General features: G+C 37.0%; 3 protein-coding genes across 3 annotated transcripts; 1 reads left to right on the forward strand and 2 right to left on the reverse strand.

Annotated features, from left to right (window-relative positions):
• Positions 1-6,060: 6,060 nt before the first annotated feature.
• LOC110915205 (DExH-box ATP-dependent RNA helicase DExH18, mitochondrial) lies at positions 6,061-8,924 on the reverse strand. Its single transcript, XM_022159866.2, has 2 exons — positions 6,483-8,924; positions 6,061-6,401 (listed from the first exon to the last, which is right to left on the reverse strand). Exons 1-2 carry the CDS (start codon positions 8,672-8,674, stop codon positions 6,353-6,355), a joined length of 2,241 nt encoding a protein of 746 aa, XP_022015558.1. The 5' UTR covers positions 8,675-8,924; the 3' UTR covers positions 6,061-6,352.
• Positions 8,925-11,234: 2,310 nt separating this feature from the next.
• LOC110915206 (probable cadmium/zinc-transporting ATPase HMA1, chloroplastic) lies at positions 11,235-17,232 on the forward strand. Its single transcript, XM_022159868.2, has 13 exons — positions 11,235-11,880; positions 12,169-12,319; positions 12,406-12,737; positions 12,831-13,026; positions 13,114-13,226; positions 13,318-13,541; positions 13,626-13,731; positions 14,420-14,587; positions 14,689-14,905; positions 15,008-15,195; positions 15,268-15,354; positions 16,342-16,535; positions 17,040-17,232. Exons 1-12 carry the CDS (start codon positions 11,236-11,238, stop codon positions 16,510-16,512), a joined length of 2,598 nt encoding a protein of 865 aa, XP_022015560.1. The 5' UTR covers position 11,235; the 3' UTR covers positions 16,513-16,535; positions 17,040-17,232.
• On the reverse strand, positions 17,206-18,621 carry LOC110915207 (transcription factor MYB44-like). The gene has a single exon (XM_022159869.2). It carries the CDS (start codon positions 18,595-18,597, stop codon positions 17,851-17,853), a length of 747 nt encoding a protein of 248 aa, XP_022015561.1. The 5' UTR covers positions 18,598-18,621; the 3' UTR covers positions 17,206-17,850.
• Between the last annotated feature and the right edge of the window lie 5,206 nt (positions 18,622-23,827).

Below are 23,827 nucleotides of genomic sequence, written 5' to 3' on the forward strand. Positions count from 1 at the left end.
ATATTTCTGTTTTTTACGACCTAGTACTTACGAGTGTTAAATGTCGTGTTCGTTGGTTGGTAAGTTGAACCCGACATAAACTTTTAATTGTATAAAATCCGAACATTACATGAACTCGAAAATTGTATCACTCAAACATGACAGGTTTATTCACTGGCCGACACAAATGCATATACTCTAAAATTTAATTTACACCCGAAAATAAATAAATAAATGTTTGTGAAATATTTAGGTTTAATTTATAAAACAGGATGCTCATTTGTGTGTTAATTTATTAATTTTGACATGAAATACTCAAATACCGTATTTTATGACATAAACCACATATATGAAAAGTTAAAAGTAAACAGTTTAACCATTTAATAAATAAAAGTTTACATTGAAGCATCTTTAACGAATTGTATTTTTGTGCTTTGATGACTTGTACATTATCACACACAACTCGATCTTTGAAATTATATAAAACAATATATTCAAAGTTATAATTGAAAAAACAAAAAGAAGTATGTATGGGCTACGTCAAATACCTGGTTGGTTAAAAGAAGCATGACAAAAGTTCAGGATGTAAAAGGTAAGTTTTGAAGCAACAAAATTGTAACTTTTATAATCAATATTTAAGGAGCTTGCTCAAGTGCCATGTACCTTATAAGCTTTATATTTATTATAAAAAGTTTAATACTTTAGAAGCTATCTGTTTAGTAAATTAAAAAAAAAAACTAAAAAAGTTTTGATGACTTATTCGTCTATGTTTCACTATATTCAGGATATCATAAGCGAGCATGTCATCAACAACCTGTATCATCTTGACTTCACTTTTTCAAATTGATATGTGTATATTGTAACCATTTAGATCTTGTCTTAAGTTATCAACATTTGAGAAACCACCTGGTGGTAAATGATGCTCTCTTTGAATTTTTTCAAAAACTTGGTCAAGATTATCAATTAGCCTCTGTTGAGCCTTCGCCTTCACTATCCAGCTAGGCATCTTTCTTAAGCTAGTTCATAATGTATGCATGAATCTTGGCGGGTCTAGCACGTTCCACAAACCCGTTCGAAATATGTAAATCATGGTTAGTGATACATAAGTTATGCGGTTAATACCATGGAAAACAATATACTTTCTTATTTTGCTATGTAAAAGTCTCTCAACCTAATTTTTCTATTATATTAAAGTCCCTAAACTTGTCAAAGATACATGAAAAGGTCCTCAAGCTAATTTTGGTAACTTGCCTAAAATACGCATGCTTATTAAAAGGGGGAACTTTGTAGAATAGTAAAAGTTTTAAAAGTGTTCCAATTAGGTCACTCAAGTTTCAATAGTGTTCTAATCAGGTGACTTAGCATTCATTTTTCATTAAAATTAAGGGTTTTTTTCATCTATTTCATAAGTAACCATGGTGATATAGATTTTTGTTTCTTTTTTCTCTTTTATTTGATGCTAACTTCGAATGATGGCGTGAATTGTAACTTGTTTTTTTTTATTTTTAATGTAATTAAAGTGTTTTTATTTTTAATAAATATAATTTCATATATTAAAATAATCCGACCTCAACATCTTATACTTCATTTTTTTTCTTGACACATAGAAAAAAGGACATGACTTGATTTGAATGTTAAGTTATCTAACTGGGACAAAAACGATACGAGTGACCTAATTAGAACGCTTTTAAAACTTCGTTACTATTTTGTGACATTTTCCCTATTAAAGTAAAAAGAGAAAAATGCCCGGATAGTCCCTGTGGTTTCGCCTTTTTTCACCTATAGTCCCCAACTTTCTAAAATTACCTGAATAGTCCCTAAGTTTTCATTTTTTGTTCCCGGATAGTCCCTGGGTCTAACTTCAGTTTATTTTCTCTGTTAAGAGGGTGTGAAATGACAAAAATACCCTTTCCTTTAAAAGGCCAAACCACAGGGACTATCCGGGCATCTTCTTCATTTTTATTTATAAAACCCCACCACCCTTTCCCCACCCCCCCACCACCACCACCACCACCAAAAACCTAACCCCCCCCCCCCTACATCACCCACCCAAAAAAAAAAAAAATTTTTTTTTTGCCGAGGGGGTGGGGGGTGGGGGTTTAGGTTTTTGGGTGGGGGTAGGGGTGGGGGTGGGTGTTAGTTTTTTTTTAGGTTTTTGTTGGGGGGGGGGGGAGGGGGTTAGGTTTTTTTAGGTTTTTTTTTTTTTTTTTTGGGGGGGGGGGGGGTTTAGGTTTTTTGGGGGTTTTTATGGTGAGGTATAGTTTTTTTTTTTTTTTTTTTTTTTTTTTGCTGCGGGGGGGAGGGGGTTAGGTTTTTGGGTGGTGATGGTGGTGGGGGTGGGTGTTTAGGTTTTTGGTGGTGATGTAGTGGGTTTAGTTTTAGCTTATTGGACACCTGTCACTCTATAAATCCTTCTTACACTAGAATAACTTGACCCGCAAGTATATAACACGAAAAGCACTCAGATAAGATGACGATGATCATCATGCTTATTATTCATAGAACAACAAATGTCAAAATGTAATTTTTTTTAACGGGAGATAAAAAGAAGAAAGTGGTACCCTCTCTGTGTACATGTTCTTGAGCTTGCTAGCTACTTCATCCTCCATTGGCTGATCAAACTTCTGTTGTAAAGCCCACATGCCACTTTTCCCCTCGTTCTTCTTCTTATTATTATTCACACTCCCTTCCATCTCAACCCAACCCAACCCTATTCAAATTCAACCTCTCTCAAACATAAATGGAACCCTAATTCACCCTCAGCAGATTAATTCTCATCCAATCAAACCTCACAACTCTAAGAACAAAATGTCAAAATCAACAACACAGAACTCAATGTGACGATCAATCAGCAGCTATAACATAAAAGAGAATTAGAATCGGACAGAAGATAGTGATGATGGCGGCGGTGGTGGATTTAAGTAACTGTTGGGTGGCGATGGTAGAACCGTGATTTGCAGGTATAGGTTTTTGACAACCACCACCGACCATTCGATTTGCAGGTCTTCAACTTCACAGCCATGACCGGAGAAGAGAACAAGCGTTTCCACGGCGGCGCGTGGAGAAAGACTGACGGTGAGTAGGAGTGCGTGAGGAGGATGTGGTGGTGGATTTAAGTGACTGTTGGGTGGCGATGGTAGAACCATGGCGGGGAACGGCGGAGAGAGAATGATTGTTGGGTGGCGGTGGTATTGTTGATAAGTCTTGATTCTTGACAGAGACAGAGTGAGAGAGGCCATGGCTGTTATAGAGAGAGAGGGGATCAGAGAGAGAGAGAGAGAGAGAATGGCATTGTTAAATATGTTTAATTTATTTATTAGTTGATTAGTTTATTTTATTTTATATTAAGGGTATTTTCGTCATCTTACATCAACTTATCTGAAAATACTAACTCCCATCCACGCCAGGGACTATCCGGGAACAAAAAAATGAAAACTTGGGGACTATTCAGGTAATTTTAGAAAGTTGGGGACTATAGGTGAAAAAAGGCGAAACCATATGGACTATCCGGGCATTTTTCTCAAAGTAAAAATATGACGATTTGTTGCCTTTAAACAAGATGGTATGAAGTGGCGGAACTAGCCTTCAAAAAGTTAGGGGTATCCTAATTTTTTTTAGGCTCAGTGGTATCCTTTATATAATGGAAATAGAGTTGAGGGATATTTTTACACTACAGAAATGGAGTTAAGGGGTATTTTTACACTACAGATACGGGGTTGAGGGGTAGCCCGTGCTACCCCTAGTAACACTCTAATTCCGCCAACTTATGAAAAAGGTTCATCTTATAAAGTGATAACAAATCACTATTTGAAGGTTCTTTTTTCATAGGTTTATGTGTTCTAAACAAGTGTGGGGATTTTAATATAACAAAGCTAGGTTGAGGAACTTTTATCTCTATTTTTGACAAATTTAGAGACTTTAATATTACCAAAATTAGCTTAAGGGATTTTTTCATGCAAAATAAGAAAAATATATTGGGTTTTTTTTTATGGTATTTACCCTAAAGTTTTTTTTAGTAACCCAACCTGAATTATTACTGGATTTAAAATGCAAGAAATTGAGCCACTCTACGGTCACAAGCCTTTTTAGGCATGTCTTTTAAGTCATTTAGAAGGTCATCCTGCTCTTTCTCGAGTGGACCATCATCAGCTGAGTTTGTAGGTTTGTTGGCCTCAAAAAATATGTCAATGAGTTTATAAAACCACAAACAGTAACTACACACAAAGGCAATGAGATAGTGTTTAAAACTTTACCAAGTGACCACATTAGTGCTCCATACACTCTCATGAGCTACAAATTTATTGTAACAACATCAATTACTGACCTACTATGAACAGAATAAAACATGTCATATTATCTATTACTGATAAACGCGTCAAAATGCAAGATGGATGACCTAAGCGACGGGTTGAGTTTGAGAGAAATTGTAAATTACGTTCAGACAGTGTCTGTTGGTTTCTTGCATTGATGAAAATGGCTATAAATTTTCAAACGGTTACATTTATGATTTATGAATGTAGAATAATATATGTATTTACAGATTGTATATACCTTTGTAAAATAATAAGTTTTTACATTGTAGGCGATTCCCTTGCCTCATGTATATAGATATGAGTTGAGTAGTAGATGTTGACTCAAAACAATTTTTGCCAGAAATTCTCATATATAATTAGTCTCTGTTATGATAGCAAAAATGTATTATTTCAATAAGAATTCTATTTATTTGCATAAAATGGTTAATAAGGCTCTATGTGTTACCGAACATTTAACTTTCGACCCGTTTCCTTTTTTTGGTGGACATTATCTAACATTAATAAATCTTGAAACTTGGTTCCTTCAAATTTATGAAAATATATATCCTTGGTTACCATAGAATAGTAATGAAGTTTTAGGAGTATTCCAATTAGGTCACTGATAAAATTTATTGTTCCAATTAGATCATTCTACTTTATTTTGGTGACCTAATTAAAACACTCTTGAAAGATGGTTACTATTGTACAAAGTTAACCTTTAAGATCTGTAGAAAAAAACTACAACAATATGTATGGACATCTTTACAGATAATATAAAAGTATGCGACAAATAGATGTTATTATGTAAACACCGTATTTTCCATTTTAATGATAAAAAAAAAGCATAAGTGAAAGATAAAGAGGGTAAAATCCATCAATAATAATCGTGTCAAGAAATCACACTAAAATACAAAAAGCTTTGCACGATTCCACCAATTGCCCGTATCAAACACAAGAATATCAGAATCAATCCATTTTGAGCTAATACTGTCCAACTCTCAAGTTTAATCATTGATCTAACCCTCTTTAGTGAATGTCCCAAAAAACACGATCTATAAGAGGACCCGGGGCACCTCAGTTAATTCACGTGATGAGATGTATCACTCCGTTATACACCGCCGCCGGTGTAACACATCACGCGTTATAAACAAAACGCGTTAAACGTATAACGCGTTGAACTTGATCAAATGAATGTGTATTACTTGTACATTGGGTATTAATACTTGTACATTGGAATCCCATCACTAGTGATACCACCCCCCCTACATTTCTATCACTAGTGATAGAATATTGGTTGTGCACATGGCATGACTTGATTGGATAGTGGGAGTGATAGATTCTATCACTAGTGAACCACCCCTAGTCCCCTAAAACTCGACCGTAAAATTATAAGAAGTAAATTTCACACCCAAATACCTTATTTTTTTTACTTTCTTATTCCCCATTGACTTGGTCTTATCAACCATACACAAACAAATTATTTTCTACTCAACAAACACAACTCGCTTCCCACGAAAAACAACACCAACATCAAACCTAGAAATTTCACAATTATTCAGCTTCCACCTCCAATTAAGATACTCGTTATCTTTTCGCTAAACAATTAAAACTATCTTCAGCAAAAGGGCATTGAGATGCATTGTATAAAGAACCCAAGTCCCATCACATAGATCATAAACTCCATAAGAATCTTTGGAACCTATACTCATGTCTTGTTCAGTTATTACATGTTTGAACAAGTATATATACCCGTAGATTATTGTTACGATCAGAAATGGTAATCAGGATAGATCGATAAAAGAAAGGAAGAAACACAGAAGAATAGGGGAAACCCTTATCAATTCATCCATAGTTCAATCTGTTACCACACACCCAACTATATAGCCACTAACTAACCAATAACCCCCTGCACTACATTGAAGCCCTTTTACTTATTTTGACACGTAACAATTATAGTTATCACAACTTTTTTGAAAAAAAAAAAGCAATATATTTAAACAGTAAGCCCTTTAGATTAACGCTACAATATAACGGAAACCTAATCTTAAAAGGGTGCTGCTTGAAAACTTGTATAGGGTCTCTTATGCAGTCACCTTCTCTACAGACTTTAAATCTTTTTCTTGCCTTTTCCTGCCACAAATATCATAACTTTTAGCATAATGCAATTGCAAATCATGTTTAACGTATCATATATTAAAAAAAACGACTTACTGTTCTTGCAGCTTAACCATTGATCTAGGCCTCTTATAACCATCCTCATCATCATTCGACTTCTTCCCTTGATTTCTCGATTCCGGTTTCCAGTTTGCTTTAATAAGCGATTGACCCAATAACTCAGCAATATCAGTCGCCATGGCCTCCGCTTTCTTCACATACGGAAAAGTTTCCTCCTTGAAGTGATTCGACAGCCATAGATACATAGATACAACTTGATGCTTACTCTCAAGATCCAACAACTCTGTATCGTTTCTAGCAGAAGTCTTCGGCATCCCCATAGCTAAACTAACCGGCACGTTTTGAGCGTACGATTGAGCAAATCTTAATAAATGATACATCGCCTTTGGATCCCGAATGTTAACCGGAGCAAAACAGAAGTTAAACCGGTCTTCAAGCGAGAGCCCTTGAACTTTCTCCAACATGTTAGCGACCTTTTTTATATGATCGTGTTTGCACAAAAAGTACGATCCATCCAAACGACAATTTTCGCCAAATTTTTCAAGTAACTGGGAGAAAGTAACGTCTGCGATTTGTCCAGCGAATAACTCGACTTGCTCGTAGAATGGGAAGAGGCCCACTTTCTTAACTTCATCGAACGATTTTTGTAAGCATTCGATCAGATAGTCCAAATCGTCTAAGTGTAAAGTGGTTGTAAGCCCATCGGGATAAATACTTCCTCTACGCCCAGCCCGACCCGCAATCTGCTTCACTTGTGATGCGGGAACGGGCACGATTTTATCACCGTTGTACTTTGAAAGACTATAAAAAACTACACGTCTTATATTAAGGTTTAATCCCATTCCTACAGCATCACTTGCAACCAATATGTCATACTCGTTACCTTGTTCGTTGAACAAGTTAGCTTGGTGTCTACGGGTCTCAGGTGGCAATGCGCCGTAAATAACACAACATTTATGATTCGTGTGCTTTTCGATAGCTAACTTCACCTCAAAAATCTCTCTTCTTGAAAACGCAACAACACAATCACCCGAACGAACGTTTCTTATGTCTCCTAACAAAGTCTTAGCTTCAACCACTAATGGTTTGAATCTTTCGTAATGATTTTCAATCAACTCATCACCGGTTTCTTGACAAATTTTTCTGACAATATCCAAAACACTTGGATCCCCACATAAATGTATCTCGTCAGCTTGCAAACCAAGCAAAGCGCGGGTCCACGCGTATCCTCTATACACATCCGACATCATTTGAATTTCATCAATAACAGCCACCTCATACAACTCTTCTGTAGAAACCATTTCAACAGTGCAGGCGGTGTGATTCCCAAAAGGAACATACTTCTTTTCTTGACCCGTAAGCAAACTACAATACACACCTAATGAATTCACCTTATCAAAAACCTCCATAGCCAAAAGCCGAAGCGGACTACAATAAATACCCTTTTTCGCTTCCATAAACCTTTGCAAAGCATTATACGTTTTACCACTATTCGTCGGCCCACAATGATATATAATCTTACGTTTAATCGCTCTAGCAAACGGAAACCACGTCTCAGGTTTCGTCAAATCCGCAGACGAAATCATACTCCTAAACTTCTTAATCTCATCCGGAAACTCTTCCAAACAATACTCGACAAATATTGGAAACAAAAACCTCTCGGATTCATTACCAGGACCCAACGACAACAAGTAGTCGACAATCTCATCATCACATTTCTTGAAAAAAAAGCTCCTAAAGTTATGCGCAGCAGTCGGGAAAAACGAAGCACCAATGTATATAGCTAGAGCCTGATTCGAAGCCCAACCCGACCTCGCAAAACACCTAAAAATTTCAGTAAGTTGTTCCCACTGCTCTACCCCTAATTTTCTCGCAACCGGACCGTCACGAAGCCTATGATAAAGTTGTACAGGATCAACATTTGCAACATGTGATGCAGATACTTGATTTTCCTCCTCCTTCTTCTTCTTCTTCTTATTATTATTATCATCATGTTCTGACACTGTAGATTCTATTGTGCAATAACTGAAACCAGGAACCCTAAAATCTAACCCTAAAGGGGAAATATGATGAAATTTGGTTGTTTTAGGATGAAAAAAGCAAAAAGATTGGTGGGTTTGTGTGGAATGTGAAGAAACTCGATTAGAAGATGGGAAAAATCTGACCTTTGAGAGTTTATATTGGGAAGAACATAGGCGGAGAAGACGAGTTGCAGGGTTTCTTGCCATTGATATTGATGGATAATTGTATTGTTTTACATAATATGAATGATTGTATGCGTGAAGGTGATGGGAATTAGTGGTGATTTTCAGAGATTTGAGGGAATGTGGTGAATGCAGACTTCAGTGACCACCAGAGGTCCTGCAGAAGCCGCCTTCAATCGGTCACCGGAACAAAATAATGAAGCCTCGACAACATAGGTCACCGGAAAATTAGGGCTGCTTGTTTACTTTTATTCCTTCCTTTCCTTCTTTATATTTCTTTATTTTCCTTTTTTTTCAAGATTTTATATCATTTTATTAACCTTTACCTCGAAACTAGGGGTGTTCATCGAATCGAATATCGAATTTTTGAATTATTCGAATCGAATTATTCGAATAATTTTTATTTTTTCTTGAATTCGTATTCGATTCAAATTCGATTAAACCCTACCAAATTCGATTCGAATTCGTATTCGAATAAAAAACCCAATTCGAATTCGATTCGTATTCGATTAAAAATTCAAATTCGAATCGAATTCGAATAAATTCGATTTAATTCTGATTCTAAAAAAAATGTAAAAAACTTTCAAAATGAAACATAAATTTTAAAGCAGTCATAAAGCACGATATCACCTTAAAAGGTTCTAAATAAAGTACCACAAGTCTAAAATTCAAAACGAGAAGTCGGGAATAACCACTCCACATTACAAGTTAATATTTTTATGCTTAGAAATCTATTGATAGATTTGTTACTTAGGTTTTAGTAATGTGCCATGTAGTGGGTTTGGTAATGGGTAATGGGTAATTTTAATACTTGGAAAAAAAAAATTGAAAATAATTTATAGTATAGCCTAATAAAAGTTATATATGTATTATATATAAAAATAATAAATAAAAACGTATACTTTTTATTCGAATTTCGAATCGAATCGAATTTGAAATTATAAATTCGTATTCGATTTGCATTCGATTTACTTGACTCGAATTGAATCGAATTCGAATTCTTATAATCGAAACGAATTCTTCATAATCGAATCGAATTTAAACGAATTTCGAATTTTTCGAATTCGAAACGAATTCTGCACACCCCTACTCGCAACTTTTTTTACTTCATAATCTCATAACACATTTTGTTTAAATTACCTTTACGACATTACATCATAACGTGTGACACATTATTATACTCTTTTATATCTATGCCTAACTACGTTAATGCCTAAATTACCTTTACAACTTTACACCGCAAGGAAATATTCTTTTTTAATATGTCTAATGTCACAAACGTAACGTGTGTAACAAAGTTAAAAACACTCATGTCACGTGCGGACACCACACGTTAATGTCATCATCATACTATAAGTGTAACCACCAGGGGCGGATGTATGTGTATACAAGGGGGAGCGCCCGCTACCGCTTGGTCGGAAAATTTTTGACGTTTTTAGTGTAAATTTTGGAAAAATTTGACGTTTTTTTGATTTCGTTACCGCCTATTTATAAAACGTTCCTGCTTGGTCGGAATCCTAGATCCACCACTGGTAACCACAATGCTTAAACAACTAAAGCGTCGACACAACAACGCACGACATATAACAACAATCTATCGATAAAAAAAGATGGCATATGGTTATAAAGTTATAGTAGTTAGTCTCATCTAGTTTGAATCAAACCATCACTCATGGGCTGCAAATTTCATGTCTTGTTTTTTTTTTCTTGTCTTTTTTTCATGATCTCATTATTTTTTTATCGGATATTTTTCATTGGGCTACAAATATGTCAAGTTTTTAAATAAAGAACGAGTGAAAGTTAATTTTATAAGTGAAGATACATAAAAAAAAAAACAAAATTTTGAATTTTGTCTTTGTCAATTTTACAATTTTGTATTGTTTGTGCATATATGTCTGATACTTATACAATTTTTTTCATATATGAAGCAAAATCCAACTAGAAAAATAGAGTTTCATGTGGTGACCACATTAAAAGGAAGATTACATGTTATGATGTCATTCCTCGTTTTTATAGCTCTCGTGTAGTTTAAGACCCTGACTTCATTATGAACTGAAATATCCTAATTTGAGTTGATAGACACCTAAACTCATAAGCTTAGTAACCTCGATGAAAAAAATCAGGCACGCCACTATAAGCATAACTAGGCCTTTTCCTTTGACACGTAGATTCGTCATTACGGATGTCCATCTTTTAAAGTTAGTTTTCTTCGGGTATATAATGTAGACGAGGTATGGAGTGTATCCATTTTAAGTCCATCATAAGGACCCCATGCGGTTATCTACTAAGCATGACAAAACAAGACTTTAGATAGTAAAGATATATAAAAAAACATGGATAGTGTGTTGTTAAACACAATATCCAGTTTAAAAATTAGGATTGCTTAGAGATGAACAACATTGTCAACGTCAAGACATTGGCGTATGTAGCTAGTAAAAACCATAATTAGCACTAAATCGATTCATTTAGATACCCATAAGTCTATATGTGATGAGTAAGAGTTTAGTATGGATAACCATTAGTAGAACTAATAATACAATATATCATAATGTTGATAAAAATAAAAATAAGAGAATGTGGACATCATGTGGTTGATATGTAGCAATAGAAGGCGTGTGGTCATTGACAGAAACAAAGCCGTGGGGCATGCTGCTATGCTATGCTATGGAAGAAGAAGCTTTATAACTGGATCTTCAACAACCCCATCATCAATGGCAGCAGCGTCAACAATGACTACTCTTCGTCTTCCCACTTCTCTCACTCTCCCCCCCACCAGAAGACGAAGGCTCCGAGTCAACTCACTCCCCCCCTTTCTTCTCAAATCCCTAATTTTCCCCCCTAATTCGCTCCCAAAACCCTTACCTACCCGCATTTTTCCCATCACCTGCCATTCCAAAACCACCAACCACCATCATAATCACCACCATAATCATGATCATGAGATTCACAGTCACGATCATGGTCATGGTCACAATCATCATCATCACCATCATCATCATCATCACGGTGGTGGTGAATACAAGCTTACGAAAACACAACTGGCGTTTGCTGATTTCGCTAAGGCTGTTAAGTGGAGTGAGCTTGCTGACTTCTTAAGGGAGCATTTAGAGCTGTGTTGTTTCTCCACTGCCTTGTTTTTAGCTGCTGCTGCTTGCCCTTACTTGCTCCCCAAGGCTTCTGTGAAGGCTGTTCAGCATGTTTTAGCTCTTGTGGCTTTTCCTCTTGTTGGGGTAATTCTTTCTTTTCTTTTCTTTTGTTAGGGTTTTACTGAGATGTTGAATCATGGAATCTAGGAGTTCATCCTAACTAAAGCAACCTAAACTAGCCTTAAACATAAGTCCCCTAAAAATGTTTTTTAAGTTATTTGAAGAGCTTCAGAGAATACTGATCATTGAAGGATCAAAAGTCTACATCTGTTATTAGGCAATTAGTCAAATCTTCCATTACTATAAGGGGTGTAATGATTCAAGTTGTATATATACTACATCTGTTAAGGCTTTCGGTGTTCCTTATATCAGGTGTCAGCATCATATGATGCACTGTTAGATATTGCTGGTGGGAAAGTTAATATTCATGTATTAATGGCTCTTGCTGCATTTGCATCTGCATTTATGGGGAATGCACTAGAAGGAGGCTTGCTTCTAGCAATGTTCAATTTGGCTCACATCGGTACTCATCTCAGTATTGTTTTCTTTTTCCAGATGGAATATGTTGTTTGCTATTTGGCTAACACATGAAAATGATAAAAACTGCAGCTGAAGAGTATTTCACTAGTCGGTCAAAAGTTGATGTCAAGGAGTTGAAAGAGAACTATCCAGAGTTCGCCCTCGTACTTGAAGTTAACAACCAAAAGTTACTAAACTTTTCCGATTTGAAATACCACGAGGTCCCGGTTAATGAGTTAGAAGTTGGATCATTTATCTTGGTCAAAGCTGGAGAGTCGGTTCCTGTAGATTGCGAAGTTTTCAAAGGTAGGTCAACAATCACAATTGAGCATTTGACCGGTGAAGTGAAACCAGTAGAACGCGATGTCGGTGACAGAATTCCTGGCGGCGCAAGAAATATAGACGGTATGATGATTCTCAAGGTATTTGCTTCTCAACTATTTTAATCTCTCTGTATGTATGAATTGCGGGCCCCGTATTCGAAAATAATCTTAACTACAAATGCTATGTGACAGGCAAAGAAGACGTGGAAAGAATCTATGCTGAATAAGATAGTGCAGCTGACAGAAGAAGCTCAACAAAGGAAACCGAAGCTTCAAAGGTGGTTGGATCAGTTTGGTGAGAATTACAGCAAGGCAGTTATCATTCTATCAGTTGCGGTTGCCCTCATTGGCCCCGTTATTTTCAAGTGGCCGTTCTTCAGTACTCCAGGTAATGCGATGTCCTTTTTAGTTATCTGAAACGAGCCTTTCACCTTCATTTAGTGCGCCCTTTGTTTCAAACTATGTAGTTGTGTAGCTTGCAGGGGTTCATTTTACCGAGCATTAGGGCTCATGGTTGCAGCATCACCGTGCGCTTTGGCTGTGGCTCCGTTGGCTTACGCTACTGCAATCAGTGCGTGTGCCAAAAAGGTACCGCTTTTTTATGCATTTTGGCTACTAAAAATGACCCATTTCAACATGTATGTCTGTTCGAGGTTTGAGAAATCTGATTTGTGTGTAGGGAATATTGCTAAAGGGTGGACATGTTTTTGACTCTCTAGCTTCCTGTCACACCGTTGCATTTGATAAGACTGGGACATTGACGACAGGGGAGTTTATGTGCAAAGCGATTGAGCCCATACACGGACATGAAGCTACCGCTTCTTGTTGCGTTCCGACGTGTGAGAAAGAAGCCCTTGCTGTTGCTGCTGCTATGGAAAAAGGCACCACCCACCCGATCGGAAGGTATTTCTGTTAATCTGTTATTATTAATGCTATATTTTCTTTTCATAGATCATAATACGTCAACAACTTTTTAATATATTGTAGAGCGGTTATAAATCATAGTCAAGAAAACGAGCTTCCTGCTGTTTATGTTGAAAGCTTTGAGAATCTCCCTGGTAGAGGTCTTTTTGCTACATTATCTAGCAATCAGGTAGAACCAAACTGAATATTTGGTATTCTTTCATTTAGGCCCGTAAACGAACCGAACGTTCGTGAACTTGTTTGGCGGGGAGATAGTTTATGTTCGTTATTTAATAAACGAACGAACATGAACGCACGTTTTTGTTCGTTCATTTATGTTCAATTATTTACGTTCGTTTATGTCAGTTAAAAAATTAATAAGTACATAAGTACTTATGTTTTTCTAAATATATATATAAAGGGGGCTTTCTAACCGCTTATATATACATATAAGTAAATCGTAATTTGACTTTTTATTAATAAAAAATAGGCTTTATAATGTAACTTATCTTAATTGTTCGCTACTTTATACAATTAAAAAACTACTTATTATTAGTATGTTCATTTGTGTTTCTTTATCGTTTGTTCAGTTAAGTTCGTTTAAGTTTGTTTGTTTATGTTCGTTTGTGTTTGTTTACGTTCGTGAACTGTTCGTTTAGGTATTAAACGAACGAATAAACGAACACGAACATGCCCATTTTCTTAACGGACGAACATGAACAAAAGAATTCTTTCGATTATATGTTCTTGTTCGGTTAAAGTTAAATAAACGAACACAAATATGCCCATGTTTGTGTTTGCTCGGTTCATTTACATGCCTACTTTCATTCCTCAGTTTTTCCGTATATAATTGTTTTCTCTGTTTTGTTTGGTTATAGCCAGGCTTTGGAGGGCGCCAAGAGTTAAAGGCATCACTCGGTTCCGTTGAATACATCACGTCACAATTCAACTCTACATATGAATCACAACAGATTAAGGATGCAGTAATCAAGTCTTCATATGGAACTGACTTGGTCCGTGCTGCACTCTCCGTCAACAACAAAAAGGTCACACTTTCTTCGATCATATGGCTTTTGGTTTTAAAACATTTATTATAAAAAATTGAATAAAAAAACGAACTATTTGTAATTTAACGATCAACATGCAGGTAACTCTGTTTCACTTTGAGGATAAACCTCGAATTGGGACAAAAGATGTCATCTTGGAATTGAAACAACAAGCAAAGCTTCATGTAATGATGTTAACCGGTGACCATGAGCTTAGTGCACGAAGGGTTGCTAATGCAGTCGGCATTGATGAAATTCATTGCAGCTTAAAGCCCGAGGATAAACTCAATCATGTCACTAACATCCCTAGAGATACAGGTGGTCATTTATATGTGCCTTTTCTTTACAAACTCACATAGTCCATACCATACATGCGTCCATGATCTCCTCGTATTTCTTATATTGTTGGTTGTGTTGCAGGAAGAGGTCTGGTGATGGTTGGTGATGGTATTAATGATGCACCGGCACTTGCTGCTGCTACCGTTGGTGTTGTGCTGGCACAACGTGCTAGTGCAACTGCTATAGCCGTTGCAGATATATTACTACTTCAAGATAATATTTCTGGTGTTCCATTTTGTATCGCAAAGTCTCGCCAAACCACCACCCTGGTACCTTTCTTTAATATCACTCGGTTCTACTGTATTTTATTTTTATTATAATTTACTCCTTTTTTCTTGCAGGTGAAATTGAATGTTGCACTTGCCTTATGTAGCATTATGCTGGCCTCCCTTACTTCAGTTATGGGATTTCTCCCTTTGTGGCTTACGGTATGAAACAGCTTGCAGATAGGCCTGTGAATGAAACGAACACGAACACAGGCATTTTGTGTTCATTCATTTAACTTTAACCTAACACGAACATATAATCGAACCCATTTTTTTGTTTATGTTTGTTTATTAAGAAAATGGACAAGTTCGTGTTCGTTCATTTAAAACCTAAATGAACAATTCATGAATGTAAACAGACATAAACAAATATAACTTAACAAACAACAACCACCGCAAATGAACATAACTGAAGAAACATAAACGGACATAAAGTAATTTATTATATCAATTCGTGATTAATTACGATAAATTCCATTGGAAAACCCATTTTTATTACTAGAAACCTAGTTACCAATTAGTTGTCTTTATATAAGTAGTTAGAAAGTTTCTCTTATGTTTAATATATATATATATATATATATATATATATATATATATATAGGATCAGGTTCAAGAGTGAACACTAGTGTAGCTTGCAAACTGAGTGAACTAATCCTGGCCATACACGTGTGTAGATCAATGGCCAGGATTTGTTCACTCAGTTCGCAAATACACCAGTGTTCACTCTAGAACCCCACCCTATATATATATATATATATATATATATATATATATATAATAACTAATGTATTTAAATTGAAACGAACATAAACAAATGTAAACTTGGTTTAAAAAAGCAAGTTTTAAGCGCGCTTAAAGCTTGAAGCGATGAAGCGTTTGGAATAGCGCTTTTTTTGGTCTGAAGCGTAACACGTGAAGCATTTTGAGGCGAGCTTTAAGCGCGAAGCGACGCTTCAGCCCAAGCAGGTGCAAAAAACAACGCTTCAGCATAGGTTTAAATGTTTTTAGAAAACAACATTAAAAACGAATAGTGCGTGCAAAAACAGTTCATGAACGTTTGGTTCGTTTGCATACTTGCAGATTCTTATATAACATATACTTAATGTCGATTTTGTATTATACAACAATACAATTGTAAATTTGCAGGTTCTTCTACATGAAGGAGGGACGCTGCTTGTGTGTCTAAATTCTATACGCGCTCTTGAAGAACCGACATGGTCATGGAGGGCAGATGTTCTACAAATATTCAACAAATTCAAGTCTCTGCTCACTTCCGTCACGAAAAACACCCCGACAATCCAGGCTGCACCCTCTTAAGACTGCAACCACATTAGTTTTAGGTACACTCTACAGCCAGTTATTTAGGCTACACTTTTTTCATGTAAATTATGCTCAACAAGTTTCTTATTCAACAGCAATTGAAATAAATAAAACTGAAATCATCGCCCATCTGTTGCTGTCATGCACTTTTTTTATGTTTAATCATATTTATTTATTTGAAAGTCAAAGGGCGGTTAGGTTTTCCTATTAATGAAAACAAAGCAGTTAGTTAGTTAGTTGGAAGCTGAAATCACAAGAAGCTAAGATAATGATGATGAAGACGTATAACCTTCCATATATTGCTGTCCCTTTGTCACAGCTTAATAAAGTTGTAACATTTTGGCTTTTGAAGATTGTAAAATCTTTTTCTTTTAGATACTTTTGTGGTTAAAGTAGCTAATTTTATCTTTATTTTTATGAATTATTTGATTATATGCATTTAGGTTTTAAAAAAATAATAATAAAAAATAAATATGCATTTATGGATAGTTGTTGTGATGATGATTGTACTGTACATGATGCAGTTACACTTTGACCAGAAGATCTCGTGTGGGTTGGGTTTTCAACTTCTCAACTAACATTTTTTTAAAAGGTAATTGTATTTGATATATAGTTTAAGATGTAATGATTGGAGTACGTGGATAAGTTTGAATTGAGATCCGTGGGACAACGTTGAACGAAAACGACCAATACATTAAATATTAATATTGTTGATTATCTCGTTAAAAATGTTACCTTCAGTAAAACACAATCTGTCTTACGTCAATTAGTTATCAATGACACCCTAACGAAAGACGTAACGAACTTGGCACTGCTTTCTTTCATTCATCAACAAAGTGTTGCATCTCTTTTCGACGTCGTACCCTCTCCAGCTTGTCCGCCTATCTGCTCCGCATTCACCAGCGCCTTCCCCCCTTCCAATGAGGTAGGCCGAAAGTTGGTATTTAGGAAGACAAAGAAAGAAAGAAAGAAAGAAAGACACGTCTTTGGCCATGAATTTAAACTAAACAATCCAATCCAGTCTACGTTAGGAGTCAAATCTGCAAGCTGTACTCGGCTCCACACAAATTAGACCACAATTTGTCGTTAACAACCTAACCCATGACATGACAGTTAAAATTAAACTAACACAAGACACTTGTTTTACGAAACATCATCATTTTAGCCCCTTCACTATACACAATTATTATTATTTCAGTTTTTTGTTGGCCTTGTTTGTTTATGCAACAAATAGACTCACTCCCCTGAATCTGATTCACATTCTCCACCCGATCATCATCATCAACCACCAACAAATCTAATTTAAATTTACGTACACAAATAAATACTTATAATCTAATCCATCCGATTCACCACCGCCCTCAACCCATCGCTACCGCCCTTCATATAATTCCTCACCTCCATCTTTATCATCTCTTGCATCACCGACAAAAACTCACCATTAAACGCCGTCACCACCTTTTCCGGCGCCGGTTTCGGGACCGGCGGACGATGTGTAACTGCTGACGTCTCACACGGTTCGACTCCGGGAAGCGATAACGTCAGCAACGTCGGCGGATCGTCAACGGCGGCCTTCACTGCCGGTCCGTACGCCGGCGAGGACGAATTCGTTGGAACACTTGAATCGCTGACGTCAGATCCCGACGGACTACTCGGGTTAAAACAAAAACCCGAAACGGGTACACCCGACCCGGTACTAACAGATCTTTTCAACAAGGGTTGTTGTATAGCAAACTCATTAAACTCTTGATTCGTCATGGAACAACACTTTCTTTTCAAAGTAGAATTCCAGTGGTTTTTAATCGCGTTATCAGTCCGACCCGACAACAAGCGGGCAATGGTGGCCCATTTGTTACCGAAGCGGGCATGGGCCCGGAGAATGGTGTCATCTTCTTCGGGGGTAAAAGCCCGGTGCTCCACCTGCGGCGACAGCTGGTTGCACCACCGCAACCGACAGGATTTGCCGGATCTTCCTGGGATGTTTTTGCTAACGAGCGACCAGTTTCTTGGGCCGTGTTGTTCAACGAGTTGTTGGAGCATGTGGTCTTCTTCGGGGCTCCATGGGCCTTTGATCCGATCCATGAGTTTTGTGCGAAGGTGAAGATTGTGGAAGTGGTGGTTTTTATATAGGGGTGGGACGGTGAGGGGATGGAAGGTGACAGGCTGTGAGTTTAGCAAGAGGTTCAGTTTGGGTTCCAGCTGGTTAACTAACACGCGTCGAAATATTAAATAACGGATTTTGCCCGTTTACACTCTCGTTTTTTCTGTTTTCTAAAAGAATCGTATTCTTTAATTTGGTAAAGAGAAAAATCTCCGATAATCCATCTGATTTGTCAATTTTTCATCTTTAATCTCTAATTTTCTAAAATTACACCTATAGTCCATAATTTTTTTAATTTTGTTCTCAGATAGTCCCTGGCATGGATGAAGGTTAGTTTTTGGTGTTATGTGCGTGTGAAATGACAAAAATACCCTTACTGTCAAATTAATTACCAAAAAGTTAAAAAGAAATATAATTAATATTTTACAATTTATACCCACTTCATTTTCCCCACTCCACACCACCACCACCACCACCACCATCTCCACCTTCAACCACTTCTACCATCCCCACCAATTTTGTGCGGAACGAAGTAAAAGGAGGTACAGATCCAATTTTGTGCACCACAACAACAAGATCAACTGGAGGTCAAGATCCGGCGCTGCAAAAAGTTCAAATAGCATCTGATCCAGCAATGAAGAAACATTAAAAATACCAACATTTCAGCTACAAAACGCACCCAAAAACAGAAGCAGGTAAGGCATAGATCAGTTTGATCGTTCAACTGTTCAAAACATATGCTTTCGAACTGAAACCGTCCCCAAAAAGGTTCATTACAATACGAATTGATGATGACACAATGACAAGATTGCCACTTGAAGACCAAACAAAACTGAAATGATAGCCAATCTGTGGACTGATATGTGTTTAAGGATATTCATGCTTGCAACCAAGAACAAACTTGAGTTGCATCATCATCCTTCCTGGGTTTATTTCCAAGAACCACCACAAAGCCCTAAAAAACACCCTTGATTTCGCAATTCATACTCAAATTACACGCCAATTAATCCAATTTCGAGCTCTACATCTTCCGAATCAGGTAACTGTAACTTTTTCACATTTCACGATTCCACAATTACACTTATTGTTGCTGAATCCCATTGTTTCGATCATTCGTAAGCTTAGTTATACTGCAATTAGTGGTGTTCAAAACTAGAAATTAGTGAATTCAAGAAGTGATTTGGACCTGATTTGAATGTTAGTTGGTTAACTGAGTGTTGAAATCAGAGGTTTGATTATAGAAATTAGAAGAATATGATATTGACTTAATCAATAGATCCTAAGGTCAAAGATCAAGGCTGGTGTGGTGGTTAACTGGTGGTGGTTGAAGGTGGAGATGGTGGTGGTGGTGGTGGTGTGGAGTGGGGAAGATGAAGTTGGTAGGGTGAGTGGTGGGTCCCATATAAATTGTAAAATATTAATTATATTTCTTTTAAATTTTTAGTTATTAATTTGATTATAAGGGTATTTTTGTCATTTCACACGCACCTAACACCAAAAATAAACCCCATCCACGCTAGGGACTATCCAGGAACGGAATTCAAAAACTTGTGGACTATAGGTGTAATTTTAGAAAGTTAGGGACTAAAGGTGAAAAATGAACAAACCACAGGGACTATCCGAGCATTTTTCTCTTTGGTAAAAATGAAAACTTAAACGTATAGACTATCTCGAATGCTAAAGGAGTCCTTAGTTGCCCTTAGCTACCACGTCATCTGCCACATAATATCCTTACAAATCTTTAAAAACCCCTATTTCATCTCTAACCCTACAAATATTCTTACCTTCTTTAATTTCCATCTCATCAACTACCCATTACACACAATATTTCAACAAAACTTTTCTTTTTTTTACTTTGGGCCCACCTCATCACATAAAGCAAGACAAACACATGCCCTTGTGCAAGGGCATCTCACCTGAGGGTCTCTAAGAATGGATGAGCTCCAATGGTAAGGGCATCTAGGGCTGTTCAAATTGCTCGGCGCTCGACGCTCGTTCGATGCTCGCTTAAAAAATGCTCGGAATTTGCTCGTTCGATTCGGCTCGATTGAAAAAAATGCTCGGTTCGGATCCGTTCGGTTTGTAAACGAACCGAGCATGAGCAAAGATCCGCTCAGTTCGGTTCGACTCGGTTGGCTTGGTTTATATATATATATATATATATATATATATATATATATAGGGAGCCGCTAAAATAGAAACCATCCCCAGTTGTAAAAACCGCGAGAACCACTCTCAACCAATCAAAGTAAGGGGTAATTTAGACATTTAACTAAAATGTCTAAGTCTTTGTCAGTAGCATTAAAGTCTCATTAGACTTTTGAGACTTCATGTTTTCTCTCTCCTCATTCTCTCTTTCATCTGATATTCACCATCTTCACCATTTATCCTTGTATTTCTCTCCCTTTCTAATTTATATCATCTTCATCCTTTTCACTATCACCCCCACTCATTTCTTCTCCCCCTCTGCATTCTCCGGCAATGGCTTTCGCCGCAACACCCGCTACTTTCTCTCTCCTCTCCACCACCACCACCACCACCTCCCGCACCACCACCCTCCACCTCTCATCGCCGGAAACAGGATCCGACCCTCCTAGAGGGGAACCCACTTGACCAACAAGATAAGCAGATGGGTGAAGGGATCAAGTCATTTTGTTCATCTAGATCTGAGACCCGACCCGTTTGTGCGGTGGTTGATGGCATGATGAGCTCCTACAAGGAGTTTTTTGTGAATTACTAGATTTCGGTGGTGCCGGATTTTGGTTTTTCGACGGTTTCGGAGGCGGTGGTGGCAGTGAAAGATGGGTGAAGGGGGTGGGTGAAAGGATGGTTGTTTGTGGTGGGTTAGGGGCGCCGGTGTGTCGAAGGCTGTGGTGGCGGTGAATGGTGGGTAGAGGTTCAGCTATGGTGACTTTGAAGAAATGGCTTCCATTAATGGAGGTTGTGAAGGTTCTTTTGTTTATTGATTGATTTGCACATAGTTTCTTTTGTTTTTGTTTAAACTTGTTTGAGTTCTAGATCTTGTGTGGCTTCCAGTTTGTTGGGTGGGGATTGTCACTGTTTGGTGGGGATTTGTCTGTGTTATTGGCTTCTAGTGAACTATGTGGGTTTGATGTGTTGGATATGGGCAGTGATGATGAAAAAAACACGCATAATTAGATGACGATGGCGCGGTAAAGACGGAGGAGGGTAGGTTTTTTGAACCTACAACCCCACTTTTGCAGCCTTTTGATTATCGGATAATCTGAGCCAAACCCCGTTTTTTTTCGAGATATGGTTGTTGGTGCTTTTTGATCTTAATCTGGATATTTGGTTTGGTTCTGAGTTTAGTATGTTGGGGATTTTGAACTGTGGGTTTTGATTTGTGATATTTAAATCTGTGGGCTTTTGATACGATCGATAGGGTGGCGATGATGTAAAAAAAGAAAAAAACAACGTAGATTTTAATGACGATAGCGCGGCAAGGACGGCGGAGGGTAGGGTTTTTGATCCTGCAACCCCACTTTTGCAGCCTCTTGATTATCGGATAATCTGAGCCAAACCCCATTTTTTTTTTCGAGATACCCTTTGTTTTTGATGTTTGTTGAGTTTTTTATATTTTTTTTTGAGGCATCGATGATGATAGCAATCTATCTGAGACGCCTACCGAGTAGCGATTTTCTGGGTGCGTTCGTTTTTACGTAGAACGTTAAACGTTTTACGTAGAACGTAAAACGTAAAAATTTTAACGTGAAACGTAAAAAGTTTTACGTGAAACGTAAAACGTAAAAAGTTTACGTAAAACGTAAATCGTAAAATTTTTTATCGTAAAACGTAAACTTTTTGACGTAAAACGTAAAAAACGGCGCGTTAAAACGTAAAAAATTTAACGTAAAAAAACGCCAATTTTCTGTTGCGTTCGGTTTTGCGTAAAAACGTTTTTGTAAAAAAAAATTAAACCGTAAACTTGTTAACGTAAACCGTAAACTTTTTATAGTAAAACGTAAAAACGTGAAGCGTAAAAAGTGTTACGTAAATTTTTTCGTAAATTTTACGTAAAACGTAAAATGTTTTTCATAAGTTTTACGTAAACTTTTTCGTAAGTTTTTCGTAAATTTTTTTTCATAAGTTTTTTTCGTAAGTTTTACATAAACTTTTTTGTAAGTTTTTCGTAAAACGTAAAAAGTTTTACGCAAAACGTAAAAAGTTTTACGTAAAACGTAAAACGTAAAAAGTTTAACGTAAAACGTGAAAATTTTAACGTAAAACGTAAAATCTTTTACGTAAAACATAAAAAGTTTAAATTTTTAACGTAAAATGTAAAAAGTTTTACGTAAAACGTAAAACGTAAAAAGTTTTCGTAAAACGTAAAAGTTTTACGTAAAACGTAAAAAGTTTAACGTAAAACGTAAAAACTTTTACGTAAAACGTAAAAAGTTTAAATTTTTAACGCAGAACGTAAAAAGTGTACCAAAAAGGGCGCGTTAAAAAAAGTGAAAAACACGGCGCGTTTAAAACGGCGTGTAAAAAAACGAAGCATTAAAAAACGTGGAGAAACGGCGCGTTTTAAAAAAACGACGCTTGAAAAACGGCGCGTAAAAACGCGTAAAAAAACGGCGCGTTAAAAAACTTCGGAAAAACGGCGCATTAAAAAACTTCAAAAAAACGGCGCATTAAAAAACTTAAAAAAACGGCGTGTAAAAAGCGTGTAAAAAACTTGGCGAGTTAAAAAACGTGGAAAAAACGGCGCGTAAAAAACGTGTAAAAAATTGCGCGTTAAAAAAATGCCGATTGAGAAAAACGACGACTTAAAAAACCGACGCGTAAAAACGGCGCGTAAAAAACGGCGTTAAAAAACGGCGCGTTAAAAAAACGCCGATTGAGAAAAACGACGCCTTTTAAAAACGGCGCGTAAAAACGGCGCGCGAAAAACGACGCGTGAAAAACGGCGCGTAAAAAACGGCGTTAAAAAACGGCGCGTTAAAAAACGGCGTTAAAAAACGGCGCGTTAAAAAATCGGTGCGCTAAAAACGGCGCGTTAAAAACGCCGATTGAGAACGGCGCGTTAAAAAACGGCGCGTCAAAAACGCCGATTGAGAACGGCGCGTTAAAAAACGGCGCGTTAAAAAACGGCGCGTTAAAAACGGCGAGTTAGAAACGGCGTGTTAAAAAACGCCGGTTGAGAAAAACGACGCCTTAAAAAAAACGGCGCGTAAAAAACGGCGAGTGAAA

This window comes from Helianthus annuus, chromosome 9 (genome assembly GCF_002127325.2).
Source record: "Helianthus annuus cultivar XRQ/B chromosome 9, HanXRQr2.0-SUNRISE, whole genome shotgun sequence".
In the NCBI taxonomy this organism is placed as follows: Eukaryota; Viridiplantae; Streptophyta; class Magnoliopsida; order Asterales; family Asteraceae; genus Helianthus; species Helianthus annuus.